Here is a 13,266-nt window from a genome sequence, read left to right on the forward strand (position 1 = left end):
GACTAGGTGCCCAGCAGGTAGAGTGTCTTTCATCCATCTGTCACCCCTTTCATCAAACTTTTTTTTTGTAGACGCAGAGTCTCACTCTGTCACCCAGTCTGGGGTGCGGTGGCACAATCATAGCTCACTGCAGAGCTCCTGGGGTTAAGCAATCCTCGTGCCTCAGCCTCCGGAGTAGCTGGGACTACAGGCAAGCAAGCACCACCACATGCAGCTAATTAAAAAATTTAAAATTTTTTTTTCTTTTTTGTAGAAATGGAGGCTTCACCATGTTTCCCAGGCTGGTCTCAAACTCGTGGTCTGATGTGATCCTCCCACAATGTTGAGATTACAGGTGTGAGCTACCATGCCTGGCCTGCCTCAAACTTTTGGATTCTGATATTGAACCCTTAAAATTCCAAATAGATGTGCTTGCCCTGGGCTGGAGTTGAGAGCAGTGATGCAGTACCTGGACAGGAGCTCCTGGCCTGCAGTTTTGATAGTTCTTCTAAGCGACAAGCCTCAGCTACATTTTAGGAGGAGTCAAAATGACCTTCCCCCTTTTTCTTGCCCAGCTCTCTAAAACTAGAGGTCCAGACACTATTTATCATGTTATAGAAGAAGAGGGTACAAGAGAGGGCATCCATAACTAAGCCCTTCCTCAGTGCCCCCAGTGGGATAAAAGTTGCATCTCAACCACCCAAGCTACATTTTTTTAAAAGGCGCCCCCAGTCGTTCATGGTAACAGATAACAGACTTTAACCTCCTTCCCGTGAAGTTGGAGTGGGATATCACTGGAGTGGTCAAACTGCATGGAAAACGAGCAGTTCCATGCCTAACTTAGTAGCTGACTAGGAAACGTCCTACATAGGGAAATGCCACTTTCAAACTCTTTCCTCTACTTGTAAACAGAAACCAAAAAATAGTAGATAGCACTGTCCCTTGAAGACATTGTCTGAATACTCACCAATCCCCAACCCCCACACACCTGTTTATAAGGAACCAGTGGTGTTGATAAAGAGCCTGGGGGTTGCAGAATATTCTCTCCAGATGAGCGAGACCTGACAGCCAGCAGAGAAGTCCAGTGCAGTTTAGCCCACGTGAATTGAGCCACCTGCTAGACATGGGATAGGCGCCGGGGACATGGGACTCCTTGTAAGCAAACTTTGCAGTATTTTTGGTTGTCTGAATACAAGCTTACCTCCTGAATTTTGGGAAGGTTTAGAAGTGGGAAAATGAAGTTTATGGAGATTCCATGGGTGAAATAAGTGGAAACTATACGGAAAGACTCTCTAAATGTGTCTCTTGTCCATTCTTCTACTCTAAGGAAAATGCAGGTAAAAAATGATGGTAATCAATCCTGTCCTTACTACTGCTGGGTGAAGGTGGCCTGATGACTTACTTCCTCCAGCAACCTAGTCGCATGTCTAATAATATTTACAACCAAAATGTTTGCCTTATTTTACCCAAATTCTCCTAAAGGTGCCCGGCAGAAGGAAAGTCCTCTCTCTTTCTTTCTCTCTCTCTCTCCTCTTCTTTTTTTTTTTTTTTTTCGAGACAGAGTCTCACTCTGTCACCCAGGCTCTAGAGCGCAGTGGCGCAATCTTGGCTCACTGCAACCTCTGCCTCCCGGGTTCAAGGCATTCTCCTGCCTCAGCCTCCTGAGTAGCTAGGATTACAGGCATGTGCCACCACATCTGGCTAATTTTTTTGTATTTTTAGTAGAGACAGGGTTTCGCCATGTTGGCCAGACTCGTCTCGAACTCCTGACCTCAAGTGATCCACCCACCTCAGCCTCCCAAAGTGCTGGGATTACAGGCTCCTTTCCTCTTTCTCCTTTCCCTTTCTCCCCACCTTCTCTCCCCACCTCCTTCCCCTTAACTTATAACCTGTAGCCCTGTAATGACCAGATCAAGAAAGACTAAGGGTTCCAGGGAGAAATAAGGGGCCCCAGTGAGGGGCAGACATTTTGTCTCTCAACTCTTTCTCTTCAACTGGAATTAAGATCTGCCACTCTGTCTCTTTCCCAGAAAAGAGACGAGAACACGTGGGCTTGAACTCGTTTAGGTAGTTTTATTTCTATAGCAAACAATTCAATTTCTCTAAATTGAATTCGTTTCCAAGTGGAGCCTTTTTTTTTTTTTTTTTTTTTTCCACCATTGGTTCTGTTGTCTTATCAGCACTTCCAAAAGTTTTATCTTCCCTCTGATCTTTTGGCCCCAGAGAACATCTCAGTGGGGAGCTACAGTCAACAATCATTGGGCCCAGTTCCCATTTCTCAAACCCCAATCCCATAATCCACGAATGTCAGGAGAGCAAAGGTCCTTGCCAGCCCAGCTGATTTAATCACTCCTGCTGCCCCTCACTGATACAGCGACCTTTTGTAACTTTTGTGCAAGAGTTTGAGGACGCGTGTTCTGAACTCAAGGGGCGATAAACAGCAAGATTTGTCGGGTTCCTTGATCAGCAGCCAGCCTCAGGGCAAGTCAGACATGAGTCCTGGTGGTTTAGAACTATGTAAAAATTGAGGTGCCCACAGCCAACTTGGATTTTCTATAAATGGTATTCCGAGTCACGGAGCTCGGTGATGTTCCCATTAACAAGGCCCTTGAACTGTAGCCTCTCCCTAGAGCAAGCTAGTAACCTGTCATAACAGCCTTCATCAGCGCAATTCAGGGCCATCAGCATGACTAGAGGGTAAGCTGCTGGAGGGCTGGCTTTTGATAAGAATGTTGTACTTCATTACCCTGTGCACCCCTGGGTTGTCCAGCCAGCAAAGTGAGTGGGCTATGGAAAATGTCGGTGAATTTCCAGGCCTCCCCTTCCAGATAGATGGCTGTCTTTAGTCTTTGTAGACGGATGTTTCCATGGGGTCAGGCAGGTAGAATGGAGTCCAAGAGCAATGAGAACCAGACCCTGGTTAGGGCAGTGGCTCTCAATCAGGGATCATTTTACCTCCCCAAGGGACATTTGGCAATGTCTAGAGACGGTTTTTTGGTTGTCACAATGGAGGAAGTGCTACTGGCATTTAGTGGGTAGAGACCAAGGATGCTGCTCCTTTACAGTGCACAGGACAGCCCCCTGCAACAAGAAGCTATGTGGCCCTAAATGTCAGTAGTGCCAAGGCTGAGAAACACTGAGTTAGGAGCTGATGCTTCTTCATCCAAAATGAGAGTCCCATGCTCAGGATCGCTGCCTTCCTCCTCAGTCCTCCCTTCCCTCTCCCAGGGAAGGGAGCTCCTTATTAACTCGTACAGAGACCTTTGGGTGAAGGATCAATCTCTAGACGCAAAACATGATAGAACCTCAGATCCAAAACTGAAGGGGGAATGGTCAACCAGTTCTTGCCTAACAATTTATTTGATTAAAATTTACTACTGAATCAAGTTGTTTCAGCAAATAGTCTAAAACAGGGGGATTTAACTTTGTTTATTCATTTTTAAAGCAGTAAAGCCTTTTTTTTTTTTCAAATGAAATTTCACATGTAATGTTTGTATATGAATCAAATGAGAACAAAGCTACTCCATTTGGGATGAGGCTAGAGAGGGGGTCCAGATTCCAAGTCTTGCTCATCTCCCTGGGATATTCTTGAGACACACCCAAGATGCCCAGGGCTGCAAGAGCACAGTCCAGAAACCACCTTTTGGATTGTTTGTAAATCTCACTTCTCACTGATCCACTTCTCTTCAGTCAGGCACACACCAATGCCACATATCTTCATATCTTAGGCACATGAGTCAAATTCAGGATGGCTGATCTCAGAGCTTACATGTGAACTAACTGTCCTTTTTTCTTTCTTTCTTTTTTTCCCGGAGACAGCATCGCACTCCGTAGTCCTGTAGTCCCAGGCTGGAGTGCAGTGGCACATGACCATAGCTCACTGCATGCAGCCTAAAACCCCTGGGCTCAAGTGATCCTCTGGCCTCAGCCTCCCAAGTAGCCGGGACTACAGGCCTGTGCCACCACACCTGGCTAATTTATCTTTTATTTTTTAGAGATGGGGTCTTGCTGTATATTGCCCAGGCTGGTCTCAAACTCCTGGGCTCAAGTGATCCTCCCACCTTGGCCTCCCAAAGTGCTGGGATTACAAGTGTGAGCCCCAGTCCCAACCGCACGCAGTGATTCCTATCTCCAACTACCCCAAGAACTTCTACTACCCAGTCAACTTAACACCAGTTACATCCCAGTTCAAGTTAAAGCTTTGAACTCCACTTGTATGGTTTTGTAATCATGGGTCTGGTCACTGCAGTTAAGTTCAATCTCCACCTTGGCAGTTTCCAGAACCCTCAGAGCTGCCTGGCTACACACCAGTGCAAACCACAGGCCAGGCATCGGTCCCCCAAGGAGCAGCCAGAATGTCACCCACCAAAGGATGGACTCACCATGTATTCACCATGCTCGCCTGCCAGTCCGGCTTTGGTCCCAGGGCTGTATGCTTGTACCTGCATTAGAGTCCGAGTACCTGCTGCTTCGATGTCAGGGTTGCATCCGGATGCTCAGTGGCAGTGACTATTCCTGCTATTCCGGTGAATGACTGCCCCTTTCCTTCCCTCGCAGGAGGCCTCGTGTGCTTACGTGCTGATCGTGACTGCTGTGTACTGGGTGTCGGAGGCAGTGCCTCTGGGAGCTGCAGCCCTGGTGCCGGCCTTCCTCTACCCATTCTTCGGAGTCCTCCGATCCAATGAGGTTAGACCGCTTGTAGCCCCACCCCCCTGCCTGGGTCCCTGCAGGGCCCCTGAAAGAGAGCCTCCAATGAAGGGAGATTCACTCAGCACTTGAGGATGAGGGGGCCTTGTCACCCACTGGAATGACCGCTTAACACTGAGCCTTGGCATCTGCAGTTCTAGACCCTGAATTCCTCTCCTTCCACTCATAATCCTCATCTCCTTCAAACTGGCTCAAAACTTGCCTCTTTCAGGAAGCCTTGCTTGATTAAACACATCCAGTTGCTCCCTCGGTCTGAAACCTTTCAGGAGCTGTGTGATTGATGCCGAAAACTCAGCTGCTGTTGACCTTTTTCAGTCTCTGGATGTCTGTTTAGATGATAAGCACACAAAGGCAGGAATCCGACCTCCCATTTTGGGGGCATCTCATTAGAAAGCTGAGCCTGTATCCAGTAGGTGCTCAATGAATGTTTGTTACAGAGAGACTTACCATGTTTCCCTGAGCCCTGACAATGTTTTCATCCACCCCTCCAAAAAACAACATTTCTGTTTCTTCTCCCCCGACTTAAGTTACCGCATGTTCTTTCTTTGCGCCTTCCCTAGAGTGAGCCCTCTCCATTCACTGTCTGTGGCATTCTCAAAAGCTCAAATGGAAATTGTCAGCAGGAAGCCCAGGTTGTGGCAAAATTTCAGAGCAAATGTTTAAGCCTGCCATGAGTAGGGAAAAAGAAACAAAACAAAACAGCCAGAACCTGGGAGCAAAATGAATGATGATCTCATTCAGCAACACCTGGTTCCCTTTGAACTGTCTCATTATTCACACCTGGTCTCTGCTTAGGGTTTCTGATGAAAAAGCCTGAATCGTAGAGACGGGGGTAAGGTTAGGGGCAGAGGCACAGAAGGAAGACGAAAGGAAGCTCATGTTTGAATGCCTACTGAGCGCCAGGCACTCTATCAGAAGTGCTACATTTGTTATGTAATACTCCCAAGAGCTCTACAAGGCACATGCTAGTATTTCCATTTTACAGCTAAGCTCAGAGAATTAAGAGACTCACCCCAAATCACAAAGCTGAAAGTAGCAGAATTAGATTCAAACCTGTAACTATTAGATTTCAAAGTGTATACACTTGATCACTACACCATAAGAAAAAGACTCCATAAAGTGGTATGTGGCTTCATGGCACTGTGAACACATGGAGTTATTACTAAGAACTGTGAGTCTTTCGCTTCTGTGATATGAGGAAGAACGGAGCTGGGCCTATGGATGCTTTAATAGACAACAGAACTTTCCAAAAGTAGAATTAGGCAATTCTCCAACAGTTGTATTTGACTGCAAATGAACACTTTGTCTTTCTACTGGATAGATTTAACTGACTAGTTTTTTGTTTGCTTTTAGGTTCCTTTTCTTTCTTTCTCTCTCTCTCCCCACCCCCCCTTCCCCTGTCTCTCTCTCTCTCTCCTTCTTCTTTGTATCTATCTATTTATCTATACACATATATATGTGTGGGTGTGGCTATCTATCTACACACACACACACACACACATATATATATAGTGGGCATTGCATAGCCATAGCCTCAGGCTCACCAAAAAGAATAGAATCCCCAAAGCTCTCAGCAGTGCTTTCATTCCTGGAGATGGGTACAACCCCAGTATCCTGGGGACTCATGTAAAAGCTAATCTGTTACCAGAATCACCAGGCAGTTGTTCTAATTGACCCCGTTCTTTTGTGAAAAAAAAGAATAGGTAATATGGGGTTTTGTATCTGCCTAAAGAAAAAAGCAACCTAAAATGTGACTTTTCTTACGAGAGCTCTACAAGCTTGTTCTCCAGGCTTCTCTTTAAAATTGTGAAATTAAAACCAGCAAGGGCAGGGGTTGAAAGTAGAGGGTAGAGGGAAAAAATGACGTTTAGAAAGAACTGAATCCTAAATAACATTTTAAAGTGAGAAAACTATTAATTGAGAAACCTAATCTTTGTGTTTCACTATAGGCAGCCCAAAAGCCAACAGCATGCCTTAGCTTTCAAGCAGACAGTGTCTCTATTTCTCCAAGGGCACAGCAGAGATGTTGCCGGGCAACAGTTATCCGAGGGACGCCCCTTTGTCCATAAGGAGAGTCTGCAGAGGCAGTTGCTTGGGAGGGTAACAGGACTCTGTGAGAAGTAAAGGAAGACAGTCCAGGGAGGGGCTGTGTGTCCCTATTGCTGGGGGCTGGAGGAGCCAGAAAGCATGTCTTATCATTTGAGGTGAAAAATCCTAATCCACCTGCCTGGTGACATGGCTTTGGCTGATGATGATATTTAGTAGTTGGGCTACAGGGAGCAGCTTAGTCCAAATATAGTCTGTTTAGCTGAACTTCTTAGCTCAGATTGGAGGGAAATGCCAGTAAGGCAGAGCACATGGGTTATAGCCCTTTCTGAGCCAGTTAACTTTGCAGAAAAAACACCTATTCCACAACCACCTGTGCACCACTGTGACACCAGAATGTGCCATGGCTCATAGGGGGAAGCTGGGCTGGTGCTCTTTAGGAGCCCCCAAATCCTTGTCATTCCCCAAACCCACCTACTTCTTGACCATCCTCTTACTGCAACTTGGGTTATTCTTCCACTTTGGAAAGTTCTCTCCCATTCCTTTGACCTTTAAAGCCCTACTCAATTACTTTCTTTGGTGAAGCCCTTTCAATGACCAAAGGCTGAAAGTATTGATCCCTTCTCTTTGAGTCTATTTGATGTCTTTATCTTTTAAATGGTGCATCAGATACACCAGATATAAACTTTTCATAGACATGTGCTCTCCCCACCAAGGTTCATGCTCTCTGGGATGTACAATGTCTATGGCCTATCTAGCCCAGCGCCATCCCTGCATCAGACCTCTATTCACGGCTCTTGATTGCAGTGTTTCTTGACAATGTGTCAGTAATGTCATCTTCAGTGAGGGAAGGAAGGCACGTGAATAGGATCAGTGTGACTCTGGGACTGTGGCTGTGTTCCCTCATGTTATTCATTCAACATGTAGAAAAACATATTTTCTGAGTTCTAGATCTACCAGGTGCAACATGGGATGATACAGGTACCCTGAGGGTGACAAAAATAAACGAAATGTCATCTCTCCCCTCTTGAGTCTCATATCTGAGCTCTCACTGTCTGAAGCTAGATATGTTCTGCAGTTTCTCCAGAGAAACAGAACCAAGAGGAGACTAGTGCGCATGCGTGTGTGTGTGTGCGTGTGTGTGTGTGGGAATTGGCTCACTTGATTAATTATGGAGACTAAGACATCCCATGAGCTGCCACCTGCAAGCAGGAGACCCAGGAGAGCTGGTGCTGTCACTCTGTGCGAGTCCAAAGGCCTGAGAACCAGCGAAGCCAATGGTGTAGATTCCAGTCCCAGGGCAGGAGATGAGAGATGTCCCAGCCCAGGTAGTGAGACTGGAAAAAGCAGGCAAATTCCCGCTTCCTCCACCTTTTGTTCTAGTTAGGCCCTCGACAGATTGGATGATGTCTGTCCACATGGTGGAGGGCAATCCACTGATTCAAATGCCAATCTCATCCAGGAACACCCAGAAGCAATGCTTAACCTGGGCACCCCGTAGTCCATCCAGGTTGACATGCAAAGTTAACCATCACAAGTACATATAAATGGTCCATTTTTACAGTGATGGTTTGTCAGCCAGTGGGTATTAGGAGTTGTGTGCGAAGCTCAGACTCAGGTGCTAATAAGAGATACAAAATGACAGAAGGGCTCCTGACCTGGAGAAGTTTCTATTTTAATAGAGAGAAAGTATAAACCATGTGGAAAAATACAGAATGCCCTATGCAGTGATGCCTCGATTTCTGGCATTGTGGAGGATTTATACCACTCCTCAAGAGGGGATGTTCTAGATAAATAAAATTTACACTGCCAACTGCCCAAACTTCATGTTGACCAATTTTTGATTACAGTCCTTCTAATGGGTTTTATAATTTCCTTGGTCTTTTAAACAGAAGTTATTAAATCTAATTTAACTTTTTCCTTGGAGCCTTCAAAATTTCCAGGGGGAAAGAAAGAATTTCTCACTCGGAGGAGCCAGAGTGGGCTCCATGAGAAAGCACAACTGAGTAACTTGAGGGTTGGGTGAACAGCTGAACCTAAAGAATCTTGAATAACATGTTGGCACCAGACTGGGGTGAGATTGCAGTTGAAAATATAAAAGGCACATTATCAGATTTGCAGATGGCTAAGTTGGATGCGCTAGCTGGCTAATGTACGGTGCTAATGTACGGTGGCAGAATGAGACATGTGGACAGGAAGAGACAATGGACTGAAACTGACAAAATGAAGTCTAATAAGGATAAATGCCAGCAGTTCATGCGAAAAAGACCCTTGGCTTTCAGCTAAGTACAGGCTCAGCATGAGTCACCATCAGTCCAACGTGGCTGCCAAATTCCGAGTGTTTACCATACGCCAGGCACTGTGGGAGGTCATTTACACACACTATATAACTCAATCCTCTGTGAAGGAGCTATTATTTTTATCTTCATTTTAAAGAGGAGGAAACTGAAGTTCAGAGGTTAAGTAACTTACTTACCCGAGATTATGCAGCTACTAAGTGGTGGAGCCAGGACTTGAATCCAAGATTGAACGATTCCAGAACTTGAGCTCTTAACCCCTAGGCAATGTGACCAAAATCTTCTGTTGAATTAATAAATTGTGGGCTAGGCACGGTGGCTCACGCCTGTAATCCTAGCACTTTGGGAGGCCGAGGCGGGGGGATCACCTGAGGTCAGGAGTTCGAGACCAGCCTGGCCAGCATGGTGAAAACCTGTCTCTACCAAAAATAAAATAAAATAAAAAATTAGCAGGGTGTGGTGGTACATGCCTGTAGTCCCAGCTACTCAGGAGGCTGAGGCAAGAGAATCTGTTGAACCCGGGAGGCGGAGGTTGCAGTGAACTGAGATCATACCACTGCACTCCAGCCTGGATGACAGAGTGAGACTCCATCTCAAAAAAAAATTTTTTTTAATTTTAAAAATTAATAAATGATGTGTCCAGTGCATCAAATTCTGGATAAGGAGCTCATCCAGAGGTGGGTGGCCAGGATGTCAAAAAGCTGGAACCTGAGTCACATGAGGAATGAAGAGAAGACTTAAGGGGACATAAGTCCAGGCTTCCATGAGTTCAGGCTTCCATGGCTCCACACTCCAAGCCCAAAGTGTCACACCAGAACCAGAGTCAGAGCACCATAAAGAAATTCCCCGTTCTGTATAAAGGAAAACTCTGAAATGAGTTGCCATGTGTGGTCCTTGTGTTCCCGTCCCTAGAAGTCTGAGCCAAATGACCATGCCAGATACACTAGACATAGACTTTGTGCCTTGGGAGATGGGTCGGACTCTAAGGTCCCTCTATGATCTTGTGAGCATCCAGCTGATGCTTCCTTTGCTGATACACAGGGCTTAGCCCTGCATTTTAGGTTTGTGTTTGTCTGTTTTTGTTTTGGCTCCACTGTGACTCTCACTTACTGTCATTATATCTGCCTCTGAAGTCCTCCAAGCCCCTTCTAAAGCGTTGCTCCCAAAGTTTATAGCCTGGGCATGATACCTGTGTCAATCAAGTTAGCTAAGATTTACTGTCTGTAGGAGAATGGCATAGAGGTGGGCACTGCAGGGCTCTCTGGTGGAGTAGAAAGCACGGGTTGGATGTTGGGGATTGGGAACACACAGCTCTCCAGGAGGCCCAGGGTTAGGGTGCACTTCAGGGAGTAATTGCATGTGCTCTTTATCCTTTCCCCAGTGCGCACACACACTCACATACACACTCATACACACTCACCCACTCATACACACTAATACACATTCACACACATTCACAGACACACTCATACACACACATGCTCACACTCACGCACACTCATACACACTCACCCACTCATACACACTAATACACATTTACACACATTCACAGACACACTCATACACACACTCACACTCATACACACTCATACACACACGCTCACACTCATACACACTAATACACATTCACAGACACACTCATACACATACACACGCTCACATGCTCACACTCATACACACACGTTCACACATACATACACAACACTCACACACATACACATACACTCATACACATGCTCACATATACATACACTCACACTCACAGGCACACTCATATACATACATAAGCTCACATATGCATACACTCACACACACTCATACTCATACACACTCATACACATGCTCACACATACACTCACATATACATACACATACACACACTCACATACACACTCATGCACATATACACTTACACATACACTCACACACTCATACACACATACCCATATACACACATATACACTCATAGACACACACATACATATTCATACACACATTCACATGCATACACATATAAACTCATACACACATACACATACACTTATACACACACACACACACATTCACACACTCACACAAATACCCTCACACACACATACATTCACACTCATACACACTCACATACACACAAATACACACATATAGACACACATATACACACACACATTTTCACATACACACTCTCACACACACACTCTCACCTGGGCCCAGACAGCGGTCTCTGGCCCTGTGCTGCAGGCCTCGGGCCGGTCTCACTCCGCTTCCAGGCTGCAGGGGCAGGAGAGGAGTCCAGGCCGTGGCCACTGGGATAACCAGCCTCTGCCGCCCAGTGCCACTGGAGTCGGCTGTCATGAATCCGCTTCCCTGCTGGGTCCTGATCTTTCTGACCCGCCAGATTCCTGCCCTCTGACTCATTACCCTGACTTTCTCTGTTTGTTCAAGCCTGGGGGTATTCCACAAAGCACTCTCAGCTCTGCCTTTCCCACCTTTCCTCGCCATGGAGGCTGACCAGCCCTCTGCATGCAGGCCCGTGGGCATGTGGGCTGGACATCCAGCTGGCCACCTGCCTGAACCCCAGGCTGCCTTCACCCTGAGCCACCCAGATGCAGCCCAGGGCTGGGCTCCACACTGGGCTTTCAGTGGGAGCCTACAGACCTTGCAGTCTTTCGAGACCAAGCTAATGTTTCTGTGGGGAGGAGCAGCTACCTCTGAGCCACCACCTGACCAGCAGCCCCTTGGCTCGTGGCTCAGAGCCCAGCCCCCTGCCTCAGCTTCCCCATCTGGGTAATTCATACAGTCCCAAAGAAGAAACTGGGGCAGGGTTGGTGGTGGGTATGAATCAGTGTCTCCAGTCATGCAGGAGTTGGGCCAGCTTCTGGGTCATGCCAGCACCCATCTGGGTCTCTCTACTTTAGACTTCTCTAGGGCAGGATTTGCAAAGAATGTTTTTTTAAGCAACGAAAACTTTTCTTTAAACCAAATCTTAGAAGACTCAATATATAAAACAGATGGAACCAGGAATGCAAATCAGGTGATGAGAAGGGTGTCTGAGCCCCTGCTGAACCCAGCAGAAACAGCATTCCTGCCCCCAGGGAAGGTGGAGAGGAGACTGCTGGCTTGGCTGCGCTGCTTGGACACTAACTGGAATGGAGTCCTGGGGGGCTTCAGCCCTGGCGGGGCTTAGCCTAGCACTGAGTGGGAGCCAGGCCAGGTATCTGCTCCCAGGGTTCAGAGAATTTCACTGCAAAATTGTTCAGATGAGGCTGGGCACGGTGGCTTACACCTGTAATCCCAGTACTTTGGGAGGCCAAGGCGGACGGATCACTTCAGGGGAGGAGTTCAAGACCAGCCTGACCAACATGGCAAAACCCAGTCTCTACTAAAAATACAAAATTAGCCGGACGCAGTGGTGGGTGGGTGCCTGGAGTCCCAGCTACTGGGGAGGCTGAGGCAGGAGAATCGCTTCAATCTGAGAGGCTGAGGTTGCAGTTAGCCAAGATCATGTTACTGCACTCCAGCCTAAGCAACACAATGAGACTCTGTCTCAAAAAATACATAAAATTAAAAAAAAAAATACAATTAAAACAAGTAAGAGCCCACCTGCATTATCTTACATGTAAAGCGCATGTCACAGCAGATTAAATTAACTATGTAGCATCACTATTGGCCCTTTAAAGAATTGGTGACAGAGGTACAGAGGTTCATTAGCTTGTCCAATAGCAGGTAGCTCGTCTGAACTTCACAGCCCAAGATTGCTATAGCTATTCCTTGTCAAGGTGACGTCCTTGAGCCCATCTTTCCTATAACACAGTCCAGAAACACCTCTGCTCTCCAAGTTCAGTGATGTGGCATACTGAGAAAAACCACAGAGCAGAAAAGCAGAAAAAGCAATCAAACCACCAATGCAAATGTCCTAACACCCATGCACTTTACTCTTGGGGAGGAACAGCCACTTAGAATCTAACTTCTCTTTACAAATGACTCTAACAAGCTTCGTTATCTGGCTTCCCAGCTCACAGGATATGAGTCTGGGAAATTAGAAAACAGGGAAGGGAATGCTAATGGCAAACATCCTCACATTGGGAAACTGCAGCCGCCTAAGAATGAGACGGGAAACCAGCAAAACGCAGACCCAGGGACCAGAGAAGGACCAGCAGCCTGACAGCTAGTCAAGGGCAAGGGCGATAAGGGGCTCCCTGGGCTGAGGCTATGATGGGGAGAGTTGGCATGTGTCTCA

The 13,266-nt window shown here is 46.6% G+C and overlaps 1 protein-coding gene across 2 annotated transcripts in view; it reads left to right on the forward strand.

Moving 5' to 3' along the window:
• The window catches only part of LOC105471326 (solute carrier family 13 member 4), a 48,201-nt gene that overhangs the window by 2,312 nt on the left and 32,623 nt on the right, over positions 1 to 13,266 (forward strand). For both annotated transcript variants that reach the window (XM_011723765.3, XM_011723766.3), the window contains exon 2: positions 4,537 to 4,665. In XM_011723765.3, coding sequence (XP_011722067.1) covers positions 4,537 to 4,665 — 129 coding nt within the window. The remainder of the gene's footprint in view (positions 1 to 4,536; positions 4,666 to 13,266) is intronic.

This window comes from Macaca nemestrina, chromosome 4 (genome assembly GCF_043159975.1).
Source record: "Macaca nemestrina isolate mMacNem1 chromosome 4, mMacNem.hap1, whole genome shotgun sequence".
In the NCBI taxonomy this organism is placed as follows: domain Eukaryota; kingdom Metazoa; phylum Chordata; class Mammalia; order Primates; family Cercopithecidae; genus Macaca; species Macaca nemestrina.